A 17,364-nucleotide genomic window follows, 5' to 3' on the forward strand; every position below is an offset into this window, starting at 1 on the left:
GAGAGAGAGAGCGCGTGCGAGAGAGGTCGTACTTGCACTCGGTGGCGGGAGACGGCACGTATCCGGGATGTACTCGGTCGAGTATTTTGGTGCACATGGTGTCGTTGCGCTCCGTGGGCAGGATGGTCCCCGGCTTGGTCACTAATCCCAGGTTGTGGTAAAACGTGTTCCTCTGCTCGATTCCGTCCGCCAGGAAAAAACAGTGACCCAGCGTGTCGTATCCCACCGTGTCCCTTACCTGAGACATCACACAAACAGCAGAGAGGATGCACTTGACTAACGTGTGTACTTTATGAAACGCCGCTCACACGGGTTCCGGCAGACGCGGCCGTGACCCGAGACGCCCGGAGCGGTTCGAGTGAGGGTAAAAGTGGCTGCGTCGTTAGGGCGGCGTGGTGACGTGACCGCTAAAGACGTGCGGGGGTTAACATTATTTCGGTCTCACGCACCAGCAGGCCGTTGGTGGCGTGGATGGAGACGCAGCGGGAGAACGAGTGGTGGATGGAGAGAGAGTCCAGGTAGGCGCGGCCCTCGTCCACGTCACCACACATGTGGAAGTGGACCGGGTGGCTGTCCCTCTCCGCCTGCTGTCCCATGTGCTTCAGCTCCACCTGAGACATGTGCACTGACGAGAAGTTTCCCAGGATCTACACACACACACACACACACACACATAACCAGTGTATAATAATTGCATATTCAGGTGTATTGTGTGTTTCCGCCTAATATCCTCTGTTACAGTTGTTTCGTGCTCATCATCGGACCTTGACGTGTCCTCCGAAGGTGTCGTGGGTGTAGTACTGGCACCAGTTGTTCCCATAGCAGGAGCTCTCCATCTCTCCGTGGATCAGGATGTTCCTGGAGAGCAGAGCCACCTCAGCGCGCATGTCCACGCCGTCCACGATCTCACCCATGTGAGTGAACTGAGGCTTCCCTGAAACACACACACACACACACACACACACGATCCACCGTTAGGAAGAGTGCGCATGCCTTTCCGAGTGGTTGAAGCGGTGTCACCCAGAGCAGGCATGAAGTCAGTAAGTTGTGTTGGACTTCACACGACCTTCCCGTGTCAGACTGCATTATAAACTGTGACCGTTGTAGTGATACCGAAACGCCTAGTGTGAGTCGACTGATAATAACGGCCAAGTCTCTTTTTTGCTGTTACTCAGGAACAGCAAAAGAACACACCACAGGAAGCATAAAGAGTGTGTATACACACACACACACACCAACATTCAAAACATCTGAAGTATATCTCTGGAGATAGCGGGGATTTATCGCTCTCTTTCTCTGTACTGATGGACCTCTAACCCTTTTCCTGTCTCTGAGGAAGATGGTGTTTATGTCGAAAGCTGCCCCACCCCCCATTATGTCCCTCGGGCAAGAGCTGAAAATAATTCAAATAAACACAGTGAGGTTCGGTGATTAGACATAAGCTGGAAATCTGCCAAGAAAAGTCGACAAAAATCACGACAGCCCTGTCCGACAGTAAAGCGATCAGTCCTCTCTCACACACACACACACACGGCGTCTCTCACCTTGTATCCGGAGCTGTGTTTTGGTGCAGTGGGGGCAGGGCAGCAGTGTGAACTCTTCGGCCTGGTGCATGGAATAATCAGTACTGGCCACCACGATCCTGTCTCCTGGCCTCCAGCCGCTCACGTCGTCCTGTACGTTCAGGATCACCTGGTCCACCACGTCCACCTGGAATCCCGAAATGGGGTAACCTGGGGAACAAAAGGGTTCAACAAAAAGAACATATCAGCTGATGAAAGGACTGAAATGTCTTTTGATTAACTCTACATGTGCACTACACTCACTCCCTCCCTGCCCCTGGGCTCCTCTGCATGTTTCTACACACGCCTGGAAACTTCTGAAAGCTCAGAAAAGCAGTAATGACTGTAGTTTAATGAGGTCGCTCTCTTAAACAGCAGGGTTAGGGGCAATTACATGACTCGCGTCTTTTATGAATGCGGTTCCGTTGGTTGTGGTAAAAAAAAAATAAAAAAAATTTTAAACGTCTGAAGAAGCTCTCGTGAAGAAAAATGCGCCATTGTTATTACTAAAGCTGCTCCACTGTTAACGCACGACAGATGACCACCCGGGTAATGACCTTGTGTCTTGCGACCTTTAACCTCGATAAAGCATGGTCGTGTACAAAGAGGTGTTTTAATTCTGTGCGACGGATATTACCTCAGCGTTGAAGGTACGGTCGGATTTCCTGTCTCTCGTCATTTGAGCAACGAAAACTCGCATGACGCAAGTATTGCTCAAGCAGCACGCATCGACGCTTTCACGGCCGAGTGCTGCGTCGTAGGAGTGCCATCAAAGACGCTACAGCTACACGCCGTCTTTATCGTGCTGGCGTGCGACTCCCAGAGGCAACCCTATAATGGCTCTAATACGACGTAATTGATGCCACAAGGAACATTTCCAGCCCAAAGAGCTGTCCGTCTCAGCGGGTCAGCCTGGTTCGTCCTGTCACTACGGGCCGCTCGTTTAGAACGGCAGTGTTCTGCGTGGGCAGAGATAATTCAGCATTAATAGCTGGAGGTGGAGGAAACCTGGCGCACAGAGCTGTCTTTGTGTCTCGGTAACAGACTGTGCCAGTAATCGTTATACGACGTCACAGGATATTCAACACTGGGTGTATTCTTTTATCACGGGCGCTTCAAATTAAAATATCGACACCACCTCTTTATTTCACGATGCAGAAAGAGGAAAGCTGATTCGTTCTCTAGAACAGCAGTTCTGACAATAGTTCAGTTCACATCACAGGTTTGTATTTTGTTCAATTTCTAGAGGGAACAACTTTTTACAGGCTGTTTATAGAGATAGCAGGAACTAACTTGTTTCGCAGACGTTAAATGCGATAAACGGATGAGATCAAGACGCGTCGTAGTTAGCTTTTCGCATAAGAGGAATAAAACACTTCAGGGGAAGCAGTTCTTGGAAAAGAAACAACTTTGACACGGTGACGGTAAATCCGCGTCACGTTGACTATTTTCCTTTAACACCACCCCCCGAAGTGTTTTATTTATTTCACATTTTGCCATTGAAACATTCTGAAAAATAGAGCGACTGATTTAATATTACTGCCTGCTAACTCCGCAGTGCTCTCAGAAATGCAGGGAAGCCTGCTGGAGGCAGAACAGCCGTGCTAATAAAACATCTCCTTCGAAGAAGAGCTGTTTAATGAGCGAGTGTGTGTATTAGGCTTTGAGGTCAAGCCGTTTCATTTGACATGATTTAGGGCCCTACTGTTTCTCTACCTCCTGGAAGCACTAACGGTGAAGCGCTACGATCAGTAGCACAGGTAAACAAGTAGCTACAACACCGTGCGCTCATAAAAACTTAAACAAACATTACAGTGTAAAAAAATCGACAGCGGATACACACTTTAGCGTCAGCTCATGGTATTTTAAAAGGAGAGGCGTTGGAGTGACTGTAGGTAATCATCGTGCTGTGACTCGACACTGATTTTGTAACTTGCCGTTCCACCACTCGCTGTAGGCGGACACGAAGAATCGCACGCCGTCCACAGTGACGAAATCTCGCCGAGCCAGCGCCTTTCCCCCCGTGTCGTGGTTCTCGTGTTCACGTACTTCCTCTACGCATGAGCCGTTTCCTCCACCGACCACCGACACCAGCGCCCACGCCTGCCTGCGAAGAGGGGGGGGGGGGGGGGGGGGAGAGAAACTTCAAATAAATTCTGTAATGATAAGTTCTACCAATTCATCACTTTCCTAAATGTTTATTTAGGTTTAAATTAAATGCAGACTGCTCTTGAGGAATGGCGCTTCTCGTGTTGATCACTATCAGTTTATATATTGCGTCAGAGAGTGTAGCAAAAAACAAAATCACAGATACGCTATTTCTGTCCATATCGTGCAGCCCTACCTATACCTGTAATCTAGATCCGTTTTTCTACAAAGATAACGGTGAAGTTTCACTAAATGTGAAATACGTCTCGATCAGCTTCTTGCCTCAGTGGGTAGCACGTTCGCGTCACACCTCCAGGGTCGGGGGTTGGAGTCCCACCGTGGCCTCGTGTGTGTGGAGTTTGCGTGTTCTCCCCGTGCTGCGGGGGTTTCCTCCGGGTACTCCGGTTTCCTCACCCAGTCCAAAGACATGCGTGGTAGTCTGATTGGCGAGTCCGTAGTGTATGAATGGGTGTGTGAGTGTGTGTGCACGGAAAGAGCCTCCCCCGCGCACCCTGGGCAACGTTCAGTATCGTACTGCTGAGCGGCTAATCCTTCCACCACGAAAGTGGAACCTCGACGTGAAAAGAAGAAGGTTCTTTCCCATTCTTCCTGGTAAGTCTGCTGAAGCGCCGTCAGACTGAATGCAGCGCGTAGTTGGTGAACAGCAACTCCAGTGTAGATCAGGGTTTAGAGGAGTGTGTTTAGGGTGGCTGGCCTGTTGGAAGGTGAACCTCCGACCCTAGTATCAAGTCTCCTGCGGACTGGAACAGGTCTCCTTGGATTGCCCTGTGTTCGGCTGCATACATCCATCTCACCCTCAATTCTGACTAGTTTCCCAGTTCGTGCTGATGAAAAGCTTTCCCGATACACGACGCTACCGCCACCGTGCTTCATTGTAGGGATGGCGTCTTCAAAGCGATGAGCAGTATGGGCTTTCTGCCAAAGCATAAAACTTCAATTTTGGATTTCATATAGCTTTATTTATTTTAAAGAATGTCTTCCTTTATGGCGTGTGTAGGTTATACTTATGTTGTCTAAACCTCTTCCAGGAACAGAAGTATTTATATATTGAGATCATGTGACACTAACGGTACACGGGTCAACTCCATTCAGCAAATCACATGACTTCTGACGGTGACTGGTGGGAGACTAACACTAACACTGATTTCTAGAAAGCACAAACTCCTGTGGAACTGTGGTGGAACACTTACTGACTGTTATTAAGACCCAACACTGGAGACTCCTTCCATAAAAGTAAGCATTTTGCATTCTACGGTCCCACAGTACCGTTTAACTGAGATTGTGAAATGTCTTAAAGGATGTGTAGACTATTCACAGCGGTCCTCCTAATTATGAAGGACTAACAACCGAAGCCAGTGTGCATACCATGAACCCGATGCTCCTTCAAGGACACGAACTGGCTATTCTTCATTGTTATCTTGTGCGGAAAAGTGGAATGCTAGACGAAGCCGAACCGTGCTCAGCTCCCTGCGCTATGAAGTGTTGACGGCACTGAGGAAGTGGAAGTGGCTCTGGGTCACCGCACGCATCGGGCTTCATGACAGATTAAGTCGACAAATTAGTCTCTTCCTGCCACGGCAGAATCACGCGAACCATACCTATAACTGAACTTCAAGACTTTTATAGCAAATGAGATCATGCTTGAGATTGATATCTTGCTCTGCAGGATATAGGTTACAAATAGATAACACGTTACGCCATGCTTTAATGCCAGCGGCTAATACTATACCATCTCTTGTGCTCTCCCTCTCTCTCTCTCACACAAACACACACACACAGAGAGCGCAGGATGACGTTCAGTCTTTGGCAGAAATGTGAAATGGTCGATGACTAGCCTAAGCGTGTCCCTGTGAAGCTTAAGAGAAAACCTGCCACCGGAGTGAGAGTTTTACAGGCTAGTTAAGCTTTATTGAGCTTCTGCTTTTAATGCTACTGCTACTTTTAGACTCTTATGACTGAGTTCTTAAGTCCTACTTCATTTCTGCTTGAGCGAGTGGCTGCTTTTGGAAAAGAAAAGAGAAAAAAAACCCTACGATCCCTTCTTTATCTCAGAAACACTTTAGCACCAACGAAATGTCCCTTAAACGACAAACTCAAACAACTCGCACTCTTACATCTTACGGTACGCAAATGTCCGTCTTTCTCCAGAGAGTCAGTGCTTCAAATGCAAAATATCTGCCAAAGAAATAAAAAGTAAACACCCCCCGCCCCAATCTGTACTGTTTGGGTGATGCAAAGATGTCCAAAGATCAGGAAGAAATGAACAGAAAGGAAGGATTTGTCCTTTTCCTATCAAAATCACACCAAATGCAAGCAATAACATCCATTTCCTGTTGAAGGAACAGAACAGCCACCTGGGTATAGTGAAGAGTTCAGACGGATTGGTGAGACCGGGGCGTTGGTTTCCGGCACATGACTAGAAACGGCACCAAGTTCCAACACGCAAGTCACACAAAATCAATCCAGGGTTTTTTTTTGTTTTTTCGAGGCTTATTGTTTCTCTAATCAGATTACAGCACGGTCAGCGTGATTCCCACAAAAATATAAAAAGAAATTGTAAAACTCGCCAACGTGCAAGCTTCAAACCGGAGCTCGTCATCCATTTTGCTTCGGTTTGAGCATTACATTTTCTCACCACGATAACTGCCCGGCATTTCATCCCAGTTTGTTTAACGAAGTCGTACGACAGTGCTGTCATAGACTCGGTTCTGTTTAGTCAGAGTGTCGATGAATGTATTAACGTGTTAAAGCGAAGGCGCTCTGTATCCGAGTCTTCGGGACAGAGGAGGCTTCGCTTTACGGTTTTCTCTGTAACAAGCTGTGGTTTTTTGGGGTTTTTTTCTCGGGGGAGGGGGGGTTTCAGTTCTAATAATAACCACGGCGGTCTTTTTTTATGTCGCGTTAAGACTCTGACCAGAAAGCTTCCTCATGAATCATACGCACACCCATTACCATTATTACCCCAAACCCCACCCCCACCCCCCGCGCTGAGGTATCAGAAAGTGTGTGCGGAGAGGAGGGAACTCGGCCTGTGCGTTACGCATGTTTTCTGCCAGATGTTTCTGTTTGTGCAGGGGGGCCACTGGTGAGGGCTCATGCCAAGCCTTCAAAGGCACTGTCAAGTCAAGACTGCTGAGATGGGTGGAAGGAAAAAAAAAAAAAAGGACAAGGGAGAGAGAGAGAGAGAGAGAGAGAGAGAGAGAGAGAGAGAGAGAGAGAGAGAGAGAGGAAGAGACAGAATTTCTGAGAAAGGGCAGAGAGTGTGCGTTTGTGCTTGGTGGTGGGGTGTGTGTAAGCATTTTAGAGCTCAACGGGTACAAACGTTTGCATCCGGCATCTTAAGGTCACTCCACACTGTGTGCGTGTGACGTGTCCTTTGAGCTGGTCCTGACTGCCAGGTCAGTACAGGCTGTGTGTTTTGTTCAGACAAATCTTATACAGAAATGCAAAAGTCAGCTCATTTTTCAGCACACATCCTGGAAATCATGCCTGCCTAACCCTCCAGTGGTGCTCTTCCTGTACAAACAGAGAGGGGAAACATGGGAGGGAAAGGCCATTGGACCATTTTTTTCCAAGGTAAGATGCCAGGATGGAGTAAAGTTTAGTGCTGCAGAGAAACTAAGGCCCATTAGCGACCCATTACAGTGCGGATATGGCAAACATCTCAATTGGTTCCACACTGGAGGTCTTTGTGTGTGTCTGTGCGCCTGTCTGTGCGCCTGTACTTCCAGTAGGTCTCGATACGTCTGGCGTTACCACTCCAATACCACAGTTTGTTCTACAAAGTACAAGCACTGAACAAAAGGACACAGCTGATCGAACGGCTGTCAGGAAGCAGTGCAAAGAAATGTATTCAGAGATTCACGTGAGACTATGGGAAGGGGCGGAGTTTCCAGGGGTGTCGATTAATATCGGCCGGTTCGGTCACTCCAGATTCGTGCACCAATAACTCGTCGCAGAGCGCACCTACACGAAAGGCGTAACGGTTATGGGGTCCTAACTTTGAACGATTCGCAACATGTTGAGAAACATATGAGAAAAGGACATAGGGCCATTTATTTTTCTGCCCAAGAGTGTAGTCAGGACTGACTGAAGCAGCTGGTATGGAACAAAGACACTTTCCATGGTCTATCAGAGCGAACATGTTAGTTTCGTTTCCTCTTCTATTGTTCTCAACAGACTAATATAAATACTTGTGTAGTTGTTATAACACCCAAGACGTCATAGAAAGACCTCTCATAAGACTATTAGACCATGACATCTTGTGTCAGCTCTCTTTGTGTTTCGGGCATCATCAGCTCGATAAAATCTGGAGACGTGAGGAATGTATTTTGTTTTAAATCGTTGTACATTGTAAGCCACAAGAGCAGGTCACCGCTTGTCAGTTCTAATTAAGGGGGGAAATCCTGGATATTTATCCACTGTGCGATTCACCCATGTAATGAAGATGTGGAGAAAAGTGTGTCAAATCTGATGCAATGCTGATCCAGTCAGGCGTTCTGGCCCGGTATACCCAGTATGAGATCCGTACACGCGTATTACATTTACCTGCACACCGTTAACATTACATGATTGTTAGCGCTATATACTGCTGTAGTTAATTAGCTCCATGTGCAGATGAACCCTTTTTAACTCCTGGGACCTTTTATCAAGTCCAGACTTCCACTTCTCACACTTCCTTTTGTTTCACTAGAATTACTTTGGCACTATATGGATACATGTACCTGTATTTGAGCTCACGGACATGGCGGCTGCCCAGAAGCCCCTGGATGGTATTCTTGGTCTCGTCCAGGAGGCTCTTGACGGCCGAGTCGCCCACGGCGAGAGCGACGATGCGCCCGCGTGGCAGCAACTGCAGCATCTGGGTCAGCTTCCTGCTGTCGTTCTGCGAGTCGTGCGTGTCGAAGCGTTCTGTCCTTAGCAAAGCACCCGTGTCCTGGTCCACCACGCGAAGGTTGATCCCCCGGCTGAAGTTCCTCTGGAAGGCGTAGCTGCCCGCTGCCAGGCCTGTGGCAGGCACGGTACGTGTCAGTAGAGTCCAGGATGGCCGCTGCAGGCCGTGGAGCTCCAGCGTGCCACCGGGACGCACGCCCACAAACTTGCGACCGAAACCGGGCACGGGCGAAACGGAGGCATCGTCTGAGCGGCCCATCAGCGTGATGGTGGCGTGGGAACGATAGCGACACTTTGGGGCACCGACGTGAAGGGCGCCTCCTTCTTCAATCAAAATGTAGTGTGTTCGTAGAGTAATGTTGTACGAACCTTCTTTATGATCGGCAAACACCACTGACCCTGTGAAGGCAGCGAAATTACTCAGAATAGGCAGGAAAAGTGGCTGAAAATGAACAACATGCAAAAACCGCCCCTGGTTTTCGTTGATAGCTGCACTGCGTTACATACACTCAGTCTCCAGAGTCACATGATCACACCTTACCTCCTGATTGGATGGTGAGGGAGTGGAGGGTTGCTGATGCAGTCAGCCTGAACAGTTGTCCATTACGCACCACCACAGCCTTTTTTGGGTTTTGTCCCGGGTTCCAGTCACTCAGGGTCAGGTTGTGGTCAGGACAGTTCTCTATAGCACACAGAACAAACAGTTCATGCTTATTGCAACAGCTTAATGTTTCAAAAGCCTGTTCAGAGTAACTGCAGCCAGAGGACGAATAAGAGTTTTGCTCGGCAACAACTGATTTATCGGCAACGCTAGACAAGTGCTTTGCGGCACAAAGTCCTAAACGCTTCATTAGAACGGGACAGGACTTTATTAGGAGGAGAGTGTTTCGTATGTTCCGCGGATCAAACATCTCTCATGCTGTGCAGAAACAGGAGCTGTGCTGCTCTGTCTGTTGGATTTAGAGGCAGATTACTGAGTGTTTATGGAGCTAATGAAAGCCTGCAGAAAGTCTGCTTACTGAGAAACATGCACGTGGAGTTATACAGGGTGGGCTTTTATCCCCCCGAAAATTCATGCACATTTCCCAAAAGTATGAGAAACGGACTACAGTGAGATGACTTCAAAGAGCAACAGCAGGACCTGCGCTTCAACACAACAAACATAACCTATTTTACATACCGTGTTCACAATGCTACGGAGGTACATGTCTCTCAGAGCGCATGTTTCCATTTGGGTACAAAATCTTGATTCCCGTTTCACACATGAGAATTATTCTAGTGTAATGGGACTTCCTGCCACCAACCGGATCCATCAATACGCCATCCATTTCACAGATGCTTCCCTTCGAATCTGGCTGAGCTCGAGCAGATCTGAAGAGAATCCAGTTGTGCAAAGCTTGTAGAGACTTACCCAAGAAGCTGCAATTGCTGCCAAAGGTACTTACAACGTACTGAATAACGGGTCTGAATACCCACGATGATATTTACAGCCCCCTCTATCAAATATTCAATTTGATTTGTGTAGCGCTTTTAACAATGGACGTTGTCTCAAAGCAGCTTTACAGAAACATATAAACACAGAATGGAGGTTTTAAATGTGTGAATTTATCCGAATTGAGCGAGACGGTGGCGACGATGGAGAAGAAAAACTCCCTGAGATGATACGAGGAAGAAACCTTGAGAGGAAGCGGACTCAGAAAGGAACCCGTCGTCATCTGGGTAACGACAGATAGTGTGAAAGTAAAGGAAAGTTCATTATGGTTTTAACGTGAAGTCTGTTTGTTGAACTAGTCCACTGTTCACTGAAGGAGACCCGAGTGCAGACCTGCATGTGGTAATTGCAGTCTCAAGGCCATCGTAGCAACCGTACTGTTATTTACTTTAATTTACTTGAAGACTTATCTGTTCCTATACTTTTGCCCACCTATATATTGGGTGGTCTGATACAAAAAAAAATGTATGTTGTTTAACACGTGTAAATGTAAATACCGGGAATAAAAGCTGAAATCCTAAACTCTCGTCTCACATCCATCTTTTGATCTCAAACCCAGACGTCTTTGGTGTACAGCACAAACAAACGAGTTGGCCTTGCCGTTCCGATAGTTTCAGAGGGGACTGTTGGTGAAAGCAGCTAGAAACCGGCGAGCCCATTCGGATTATAGTATGGCGAACGATGTGCAAATGAGAAGCAAAAGGATGTTGTGATTACCAACAAACGTGAGACGCTTTTTTTTTTTTTTGGTCCTTACCAGACATTCACTCCTAGTCAAGAAATTAATTGTTAAAAATTTTAGCTATGACCACTATATATTTCATCTTTATCAAATTTTTCGTTCGGGTCGAGATGATGTAGAAACTGGCAACTTGGAGAAAACCAGGAACAAAGCAATTTGGGAAAATGATTTTTAAAAATAAATAAACGATGAGCGAGTGCAGTTTATATTTGGAAAATGTGCTACTGCAGTACTACAGTGGAGTCTCACTATCGAGGACTTGGCTGGAGCTGAGACTGATGACGAGGATGATCACGAAGAAGAGCAGGCCGAAGAAGACCCCGGTGCAGATGTACGTGTTTTTCCTCTGCTGCCAGTTGGGGATTTCCGGAAGGTGAACGGCAGGCGGTCGTGCCGGTGGCGGAGCCAGTGGCTTCGGACGTGCTGGAGGTGGAGGCAGGGCTTTGACAGGGGGCGGAGATCTCACAGGTACGACCCGGGTCATAGTGTAAGGCGCTGATCCGTTGGACGGAGTCACTAATTGGGGAAGACGGCCGGGGCCTCTGTTCCCCTGCATGGTGCAGCCGAATGGCACTTTCTACAGGATGAGAGGGGAGGGAGAATAAGACCAATAAACAAACCAATACATTTTAAATCGTGTAAAAACAATTTTTTTTTAATTCCATTCGTGTTTTTTTTATATTTTGGTATTAAGTCAGAACATCCAGTCCAGACAATCCAGTTATACAACTGCAGCTAAACGACTCTCAGTTTCAGGCTGCTGTCTGGCACCATGTGTTCTCATGGCATGGGCCCATGTGTGGATATTTTACATTTTTCAAGGTATTTACACAAACACATGGCACCCATTAAGTCAAACACACACACACACAGAGAGACAGAGAGACAGAGAGAGAGAGAGAGAGAGAGAGAGAGAGAGAGAGAGAGAGAGAGAGAGAGAGAGAGAGAGAGAGTCCACCCCCTCAATCCTACACAAACGCACTCCAAGGCTACGTTCACTATTTATTTATTTTTTTGCTCATATCCAATCTCTCAGCCTCGACGTACATGTTGAACACGACCGGCGCTTTCCAAACGAATAACGGCGCGTTCGTGTAGCATCTGCACGTCGTTAAAATAAAACAAACGCGCCATATTTGCGGTAGCAAACCGAACGAGCTGCCAGCACAAGCCTTCATCGCGGTCCAAGTCCTGGACGGCCAAGATGCGAGGACGCCTGCATTCTCGCAGCTGTTACAGTCGAATCATTTGTAAAACCCCGACACTGTTAGGCACGCGTACGCTTGCGATACGTCTCCGGTGTAGGCGCACGTACGAACAAACTGGACCGGTGTCTACTCTGTGTCACGGTGGAGGTGAAAAGGTCAAGCCAGTGCGTGAACACAGCCCAAATGCTGATTATTATACAGGGTTCACCACAACGTGCTTCTCTATCAAAACGTGTGTTTTATAACGATAAAAAAAAGAATAAAGAATTTTACTACACATACCCGAGCATACTAAAATTATCTTCTACCTCAGAACGCTCACCGAATACAAAAAATTCGCAGCCAAAGTTTCAACAACAATTAACAAGCGATACACTGTGCAGGCCTACGACACACACCGCGAGGTGTAGGAACAGCAGCTGGGGTAAATGGAGGATAAACGCTGCTTCACGTGAGCCGACCGGTCAGACAGGTCAGCCGAAACGAATTATCCAATCAGATCATCTGGATTCGGTTAGGTCCCATCTGAAAAGAGCGATATTATCAGGAGGTAACGCAGCTCAGGAAACTGTCCGGCGCAGAGAACTCAAAAGGGTTCAACAAACCCACGCTAGTGCTATTGGGACTTCTTCGGAAATATGATTCATGTCTGTCAGGACATGTCACTGTCGTGATTCATCCACGCACAGACACGCCCATCAGGGATCAGAGGACCAGTGCGCGTTACAGCATGGCACCGCGATATTAAAGACCGATAATATCAAAGCCGGATAATACCGCGATGCTACGGGATCATCAGTGTCGAATCTGGATTGGATATCGTCTGACACGCAGAGCTCTGACATCAGGATCAAGAATTTAAACCTGGTACGCGCGGTCTTTAAATTCCCAATGAAAATCCCAGGGTTTGTTTCCGTACTCCCTTTTGAAAGAGGACGTCAGGTGACAGAGTGCCGAAGCGCTCGACTCGATTCACGCAACAGCCAACGGCGTTCGAGTAGCTTAGAGAACCGACTAAATACGGACATCAGAGAAGAGTTTAAACGAGAAACTGTGGAGGATTTCTCACAGACGCCGATACACTTTGATCCCGGACGACGCGTTTACGGCGTCACGCCGCGTGTGTTCGAGTCGACGTCTAAAAGACGTCGGCAAGAGAACGGTCGCTCGGAGAAATCCGACACATCCGGGCGGTAGAATAAAACGATATTACCGGCTCTTACTAATGGAAAATCCCGGACAGTGTATAAAAACGATCGACAGCTCCTCCAAATAAACACCAACTCGGACATACTCCACTCGCAAACCATGTGTTACTCAAGATATAAGCTACTAGTATAGAGCAAGACACGCCCCTGGGGCGGGGCTTAACATTCTAGAACATGTTTAATTGGCGGAACACAAGACTAGTACAGAATGAGTCAATATGTTCGTTGTGGGTTTTATTATTGCGTTTTCACACCTGTTTGTTTATTTTCTAGATTTAGTATCATAACAATAAGGACAGATACACAAAGCCCTGAAACACCTATTTATATTCCAGACGCACTTTAAACCTAAACATGCATTTGTTTTTTTTTCCTTTTTACGCCAGCCCTCAGGTTTGTTTGGAATATTTTGGTGTCTGTTAATGCTGGTTTTGTTGTCAGTTTGTCATCAGTGTGATGTTTTTGTTTTCTGAGAGATATTTCTGGATTTCTGCTCAGCTGTTGTTCGGCTTCATGTGAAAGGTTTACGATTATTACAGGTCTGAGAGCTGGAACCGAAACATCACAGCGGATTTAACAGGAGCTAATGAGGCAGATTCGGCGTTTTAAGCGACGTTAATAGCAGGAAGTAGATATTCCTCTGCACAAAATCAGTGTAAAACTTTCCCCTGTGATACAGCTTCAGTGCACGCGAGGCGATTTGTTTCTCCTCTTACCTTCCGCGAGACTCACTCCGCGCTCGCGCTCGCCATTTCGCAGGCCTCGTGGAAACAAAAACACAAACCAAAACAACACAAAAACCTCTTCAGTGTGACTTCTGCTTATCTTTGTTTTTAATAAATAATTTTGGTTACATGTTTCGGGTAATTTAATCCACCAGCCCCGGCAGCTCTGCACCGACAGCGTGTCAGAGAAGAAATGAACTAACTGGAGCCGCGCGCAGCAGCGTCGACAGCAGGGGGCGCGGCTACGTAAGGGGGCGGAGCTTATCAGCTCAGCAGCTTCTACAGAAGGGGCGGAGATTCTCAGCGCAGCAGCGTCTACAGCAGGGGGCGGAGCTTCTCAGCTATACGTCACGCAACACGTGCTTCAACGTAACGGCTCTTCTTATTATTTATTTTGCTTATTTCTATTTGTACATATTATCATTTTAAACCCACGTGCCTTAAAATGCTTTCTAACGGCGTATATTTAAACCTTAACCTGTTATATAGAGTATACAGCAATATATATATATTGTTTTCAAGCATTCATACAAGTTCATCTAAAATCTAAGAGTTATGTCATGTGTGAGGAATAAAACATTTAGGGGCGTGCTGTTATAGAAAAATAATCACCCATGGGGTGGAGCGATGAAGCAGAGTCACTGTTACCCCACTAAAGTCCTATAAGTTCCTATAACGACACGTGCCCAAGTGTTTTATTCCTCTTTTACCACAGCAGTTTGGCAACGCCTAACCCACCCTTTTCCATCCATCCCTATCTTTTGTACCGGTTATCCTACACAGGGTCACGGAGGAGTCTGGCAACTCAGGGCACAAGGCAGGGGACACCCTGGACATGGTACCAACCCTTCATAGGATTCAATCACACACACACACACACACACACACACACACACACACACAATAAGGACAATTTAGTAATGCCAGTCAGCTTACAGTGCATGTTTTTTGACTGATGGAGGAAACCCATGTACCCAGAGGAAACCCCCGAAGCACAGGGAGAACGTGCAAACACCAGGCACACAGGGCGGATTCGAAACCCCCAGCCCCGGAGGTGCAAGGCGGACGTGCTAACATACACGTGATAACATTACATATTAAATGATGACAAGTTGTACTTTTTATCTGTTTACAATTACATCTACTGTTGCAGAATGTATGCAAAACAACTTCTCTGTTACATCATAGCAGCTATAATTTAGTCGAGACGAGTCATTCCCTCACCAGTTTTATTTTCTCTTCTCTTGAAGTTAATAAGACAAAAAAGCAGATTCTCACGTTACTGAGAAACCACAAATTCCCCTGTCCTGAAGACTTTCCCATTAAAAGTTCAAGTTACAGCTTTACCTCTCGCAGTGGGCAATACTACTGTCTCACAGTACCGGTGTTCCTGGTTTAATCCCGAGCTCAGGTTACTGTCTGTGCAGAGTTCCTGTGCATGTTCTCCCTGTGTCTGTCTAGGTTTCCTCCGGGTTCTCAGGTTTCCTCCCAAAAACATGCCAATGGCTGGATTGGCAACGATAAATTCCCCTTAGGTGTGAACGAGTGTGTGAACGTGTGTGCATGGTGCCCTGTGACAGACTTCCCACCCAGCGATCCCGAAGTAAGCTCCGGATCCATCACGACGGCCGTCCATTTTACTAGCCTCAACCCTTTGTGAGATACTGATATAAAATAACAAGTCAGCACAACTCAGTCTTATTAACGGTAAAAAGTGCTTAAGAACTGGTTTTATCCTCATTTTTTTCTATCTACACTCTTCAGCCAGGCCCCAAAAGGCAGCACCTTCGGGCTCCTGACGTGACCTTTCTGACCTCTGGGTTGTAAAATAAACGAGAAGTGCTTTAATCTGTTTTCGACACGTCCAAAGATTATTTTTTCACTTTCTTTTTTTTATCCTGAAAAATGCGACACGTTCGAGAGCAATTCTTTTACACATTAGTGAGGTTATTAAAGGTTCTCCACAAGGGGGCGATGTATTCAAACTTTTAATGTTATTTTTACCCCCCCACCACCTCAATGCTTGGGGATCATAGGTGACCCTTTCAGGTTACAAACCTTACTTGGGGCAGATATAAAACCAAAAGGTGAGCATAAACCTTATAAAGAATATGTACACCATACTCAGGTGTTGTTTTTTTCCAGTATTAATGTCATAAATTCCACTATTTAACAATTTTTGTGAAGTTGATGTGCTGGAAGCAGGACAAATGGGCAAGTGTAAGGATCTGAGTGAGTTTGACGAGGGGCAAATCGTGATGGCTAGACGACTGAGTCAAAGCATCTCCAAAGCAGCAGGTCTTGTGGGGTGTTTTCCCTGTATGCAGTGGTTAGTACCTACCAAAAGTCGTCCATGGACGGACAACTGGAGAACCAGCGACAGGGTCATCCCTCCAGAATGTTTAATTTTAGCAGCAAGAAAACTGGTTTATTGTCAAAATTTGAATGTTAGTTGCGCCACCCGCTGATAAATGTTACTGTGGCAACCAGTAGTAGGAATGACTACTGGCAACTTTATAGTAGCGAGACTAGCGACTTGCCATGATAAAATCACTGTATGCTTCAACGTACCTTCAGAGTGCCCATGCTGACCTGCTGTCCACCGCCGAAAGCACCTACAGTGGGCACGTGAGCATCAGAACTGGACCTTGGAGCAATGAAAGAAGGTGGCCTGGTCTGATAAATCACCTTTTCTTTTACATCACGTGGACGGCCGGTGCGTGTGCGTCACTTACCTGGGGAAGAGATGGTACGATGGGAATAAGGCAAGCTGGTGGAGGAAGTGTGATGCTCCGAGCAATGTTCTGCTGGGAAACCTTGGGCCCCGATATTCACGTGGAAGTTACTTTGACACGTACCACCCACGTAAACATTTCTGCAGACCAAGGAGTGTTATCCTGCTGAAAGAGGCCACTGCCATTAGGGAATATGGTTGCCATGAAGGGGTGTACTTGGTCTGCAATGTTTAGGTAGGTGGTATGTATCAAAGTAGGAAAAAAATAACTAATTAACTAACAAACTAAGACATAAATAACAAAAGCGTGCAACATAAAAAACATGGTGTTACACTGTATTTCGAGCAAGGACTCCATATTTGAACACTGTCTAAAGTGTTCGTAGTGTATGAATGGGTGTGTGAGTGTGTATGTGATTGTGCCCTGCGATGGATTGGCACCCTGTCCAGGGTGTACCCCGCCTTGTGCCCGATGCTCCCTGGGATAGGCTCCAGGTTCCCCGTGACCCTGAAAAGGATAAGCGGTTGAAGATGGATGGATGGATGGAGTTTTTAGCAGCTTCCATCTATGTATAAACCTTTTCCAGTGAAAGAATTCAATTATAAATCCTACACAATACTGTTTCTACAT

General features: G+C 46.8%; 1 protein-coding gene across 2 annotated transcripts in view; it reads right to left on the reverse strand.

The window, feature by feature from the left end:
• The window catches only part of cemip2 (cell migration inducing hyaluronidase 2), a 33,700-nt gene extending 19,500 nt beyond the window's left edge, over window positions 1-14,200 (reverse strand). Inside the window, exons 1-9 of one of the 2 annotated variants that reach the window (XM_017451798.3) lie at window positions 13,991-14,200; window positions 11,108-11,435; window positions 9,166-9,306; window positions 8,456-9,023; window positions 3,500-3,669; window positions 1,545-1,733; window positions 765-934; window positions 450-647; window positions 33-238 (exon numbers count right to left, since the gene is read on the reverse strand). In XM_017451798.3, coding sequence (XP_017307287.1) covers window positions 33-238; window positions 450-647; window positions 765-934; window positions 1,545-1,733; window positions 3,500-3,669; window positions 8,456-9,023; window positions 9,166-9,306; window positions 11,108-11,414 — 1,949 coding nt within the window. In that variant the 5' untranslated portion in view covers window positions 11,415-11,435; window positions 13,991-14,200. Of the gene's footprint in view, window positions 1-32; window positions 239-449; window positions 648-764; window positions 935-1,544; window positions 1,734-3,499; window positions 3,670-8,455; window positions 9,024-9,165; window positions 9,307-11,107; window positions 11,436-13,289; window positions 13,374-13,990 lie in introns of those variants that run through there. The other variant, XM_017451797.3, reaches the window with a different exon arrangement.
• Between the last annotated feature and the right edge of the window lie 3,164 nt (window positions 14,201-17,364).

This window comes from Ictalurus punctatus, chromosome 22 (genome assembly GCF_001660625.3).
Source record: "Ictalurus punctatus breed USDA103 chromosome 22, Coco_2.0, whole genome shotgun sequence".
Lineage (NCBI taxonomy): Eukaryota > Metazoa > Chordata > Actinopteri > Siluriformes > Ictaluridae > Ictalurus > Ictalurus punctatus.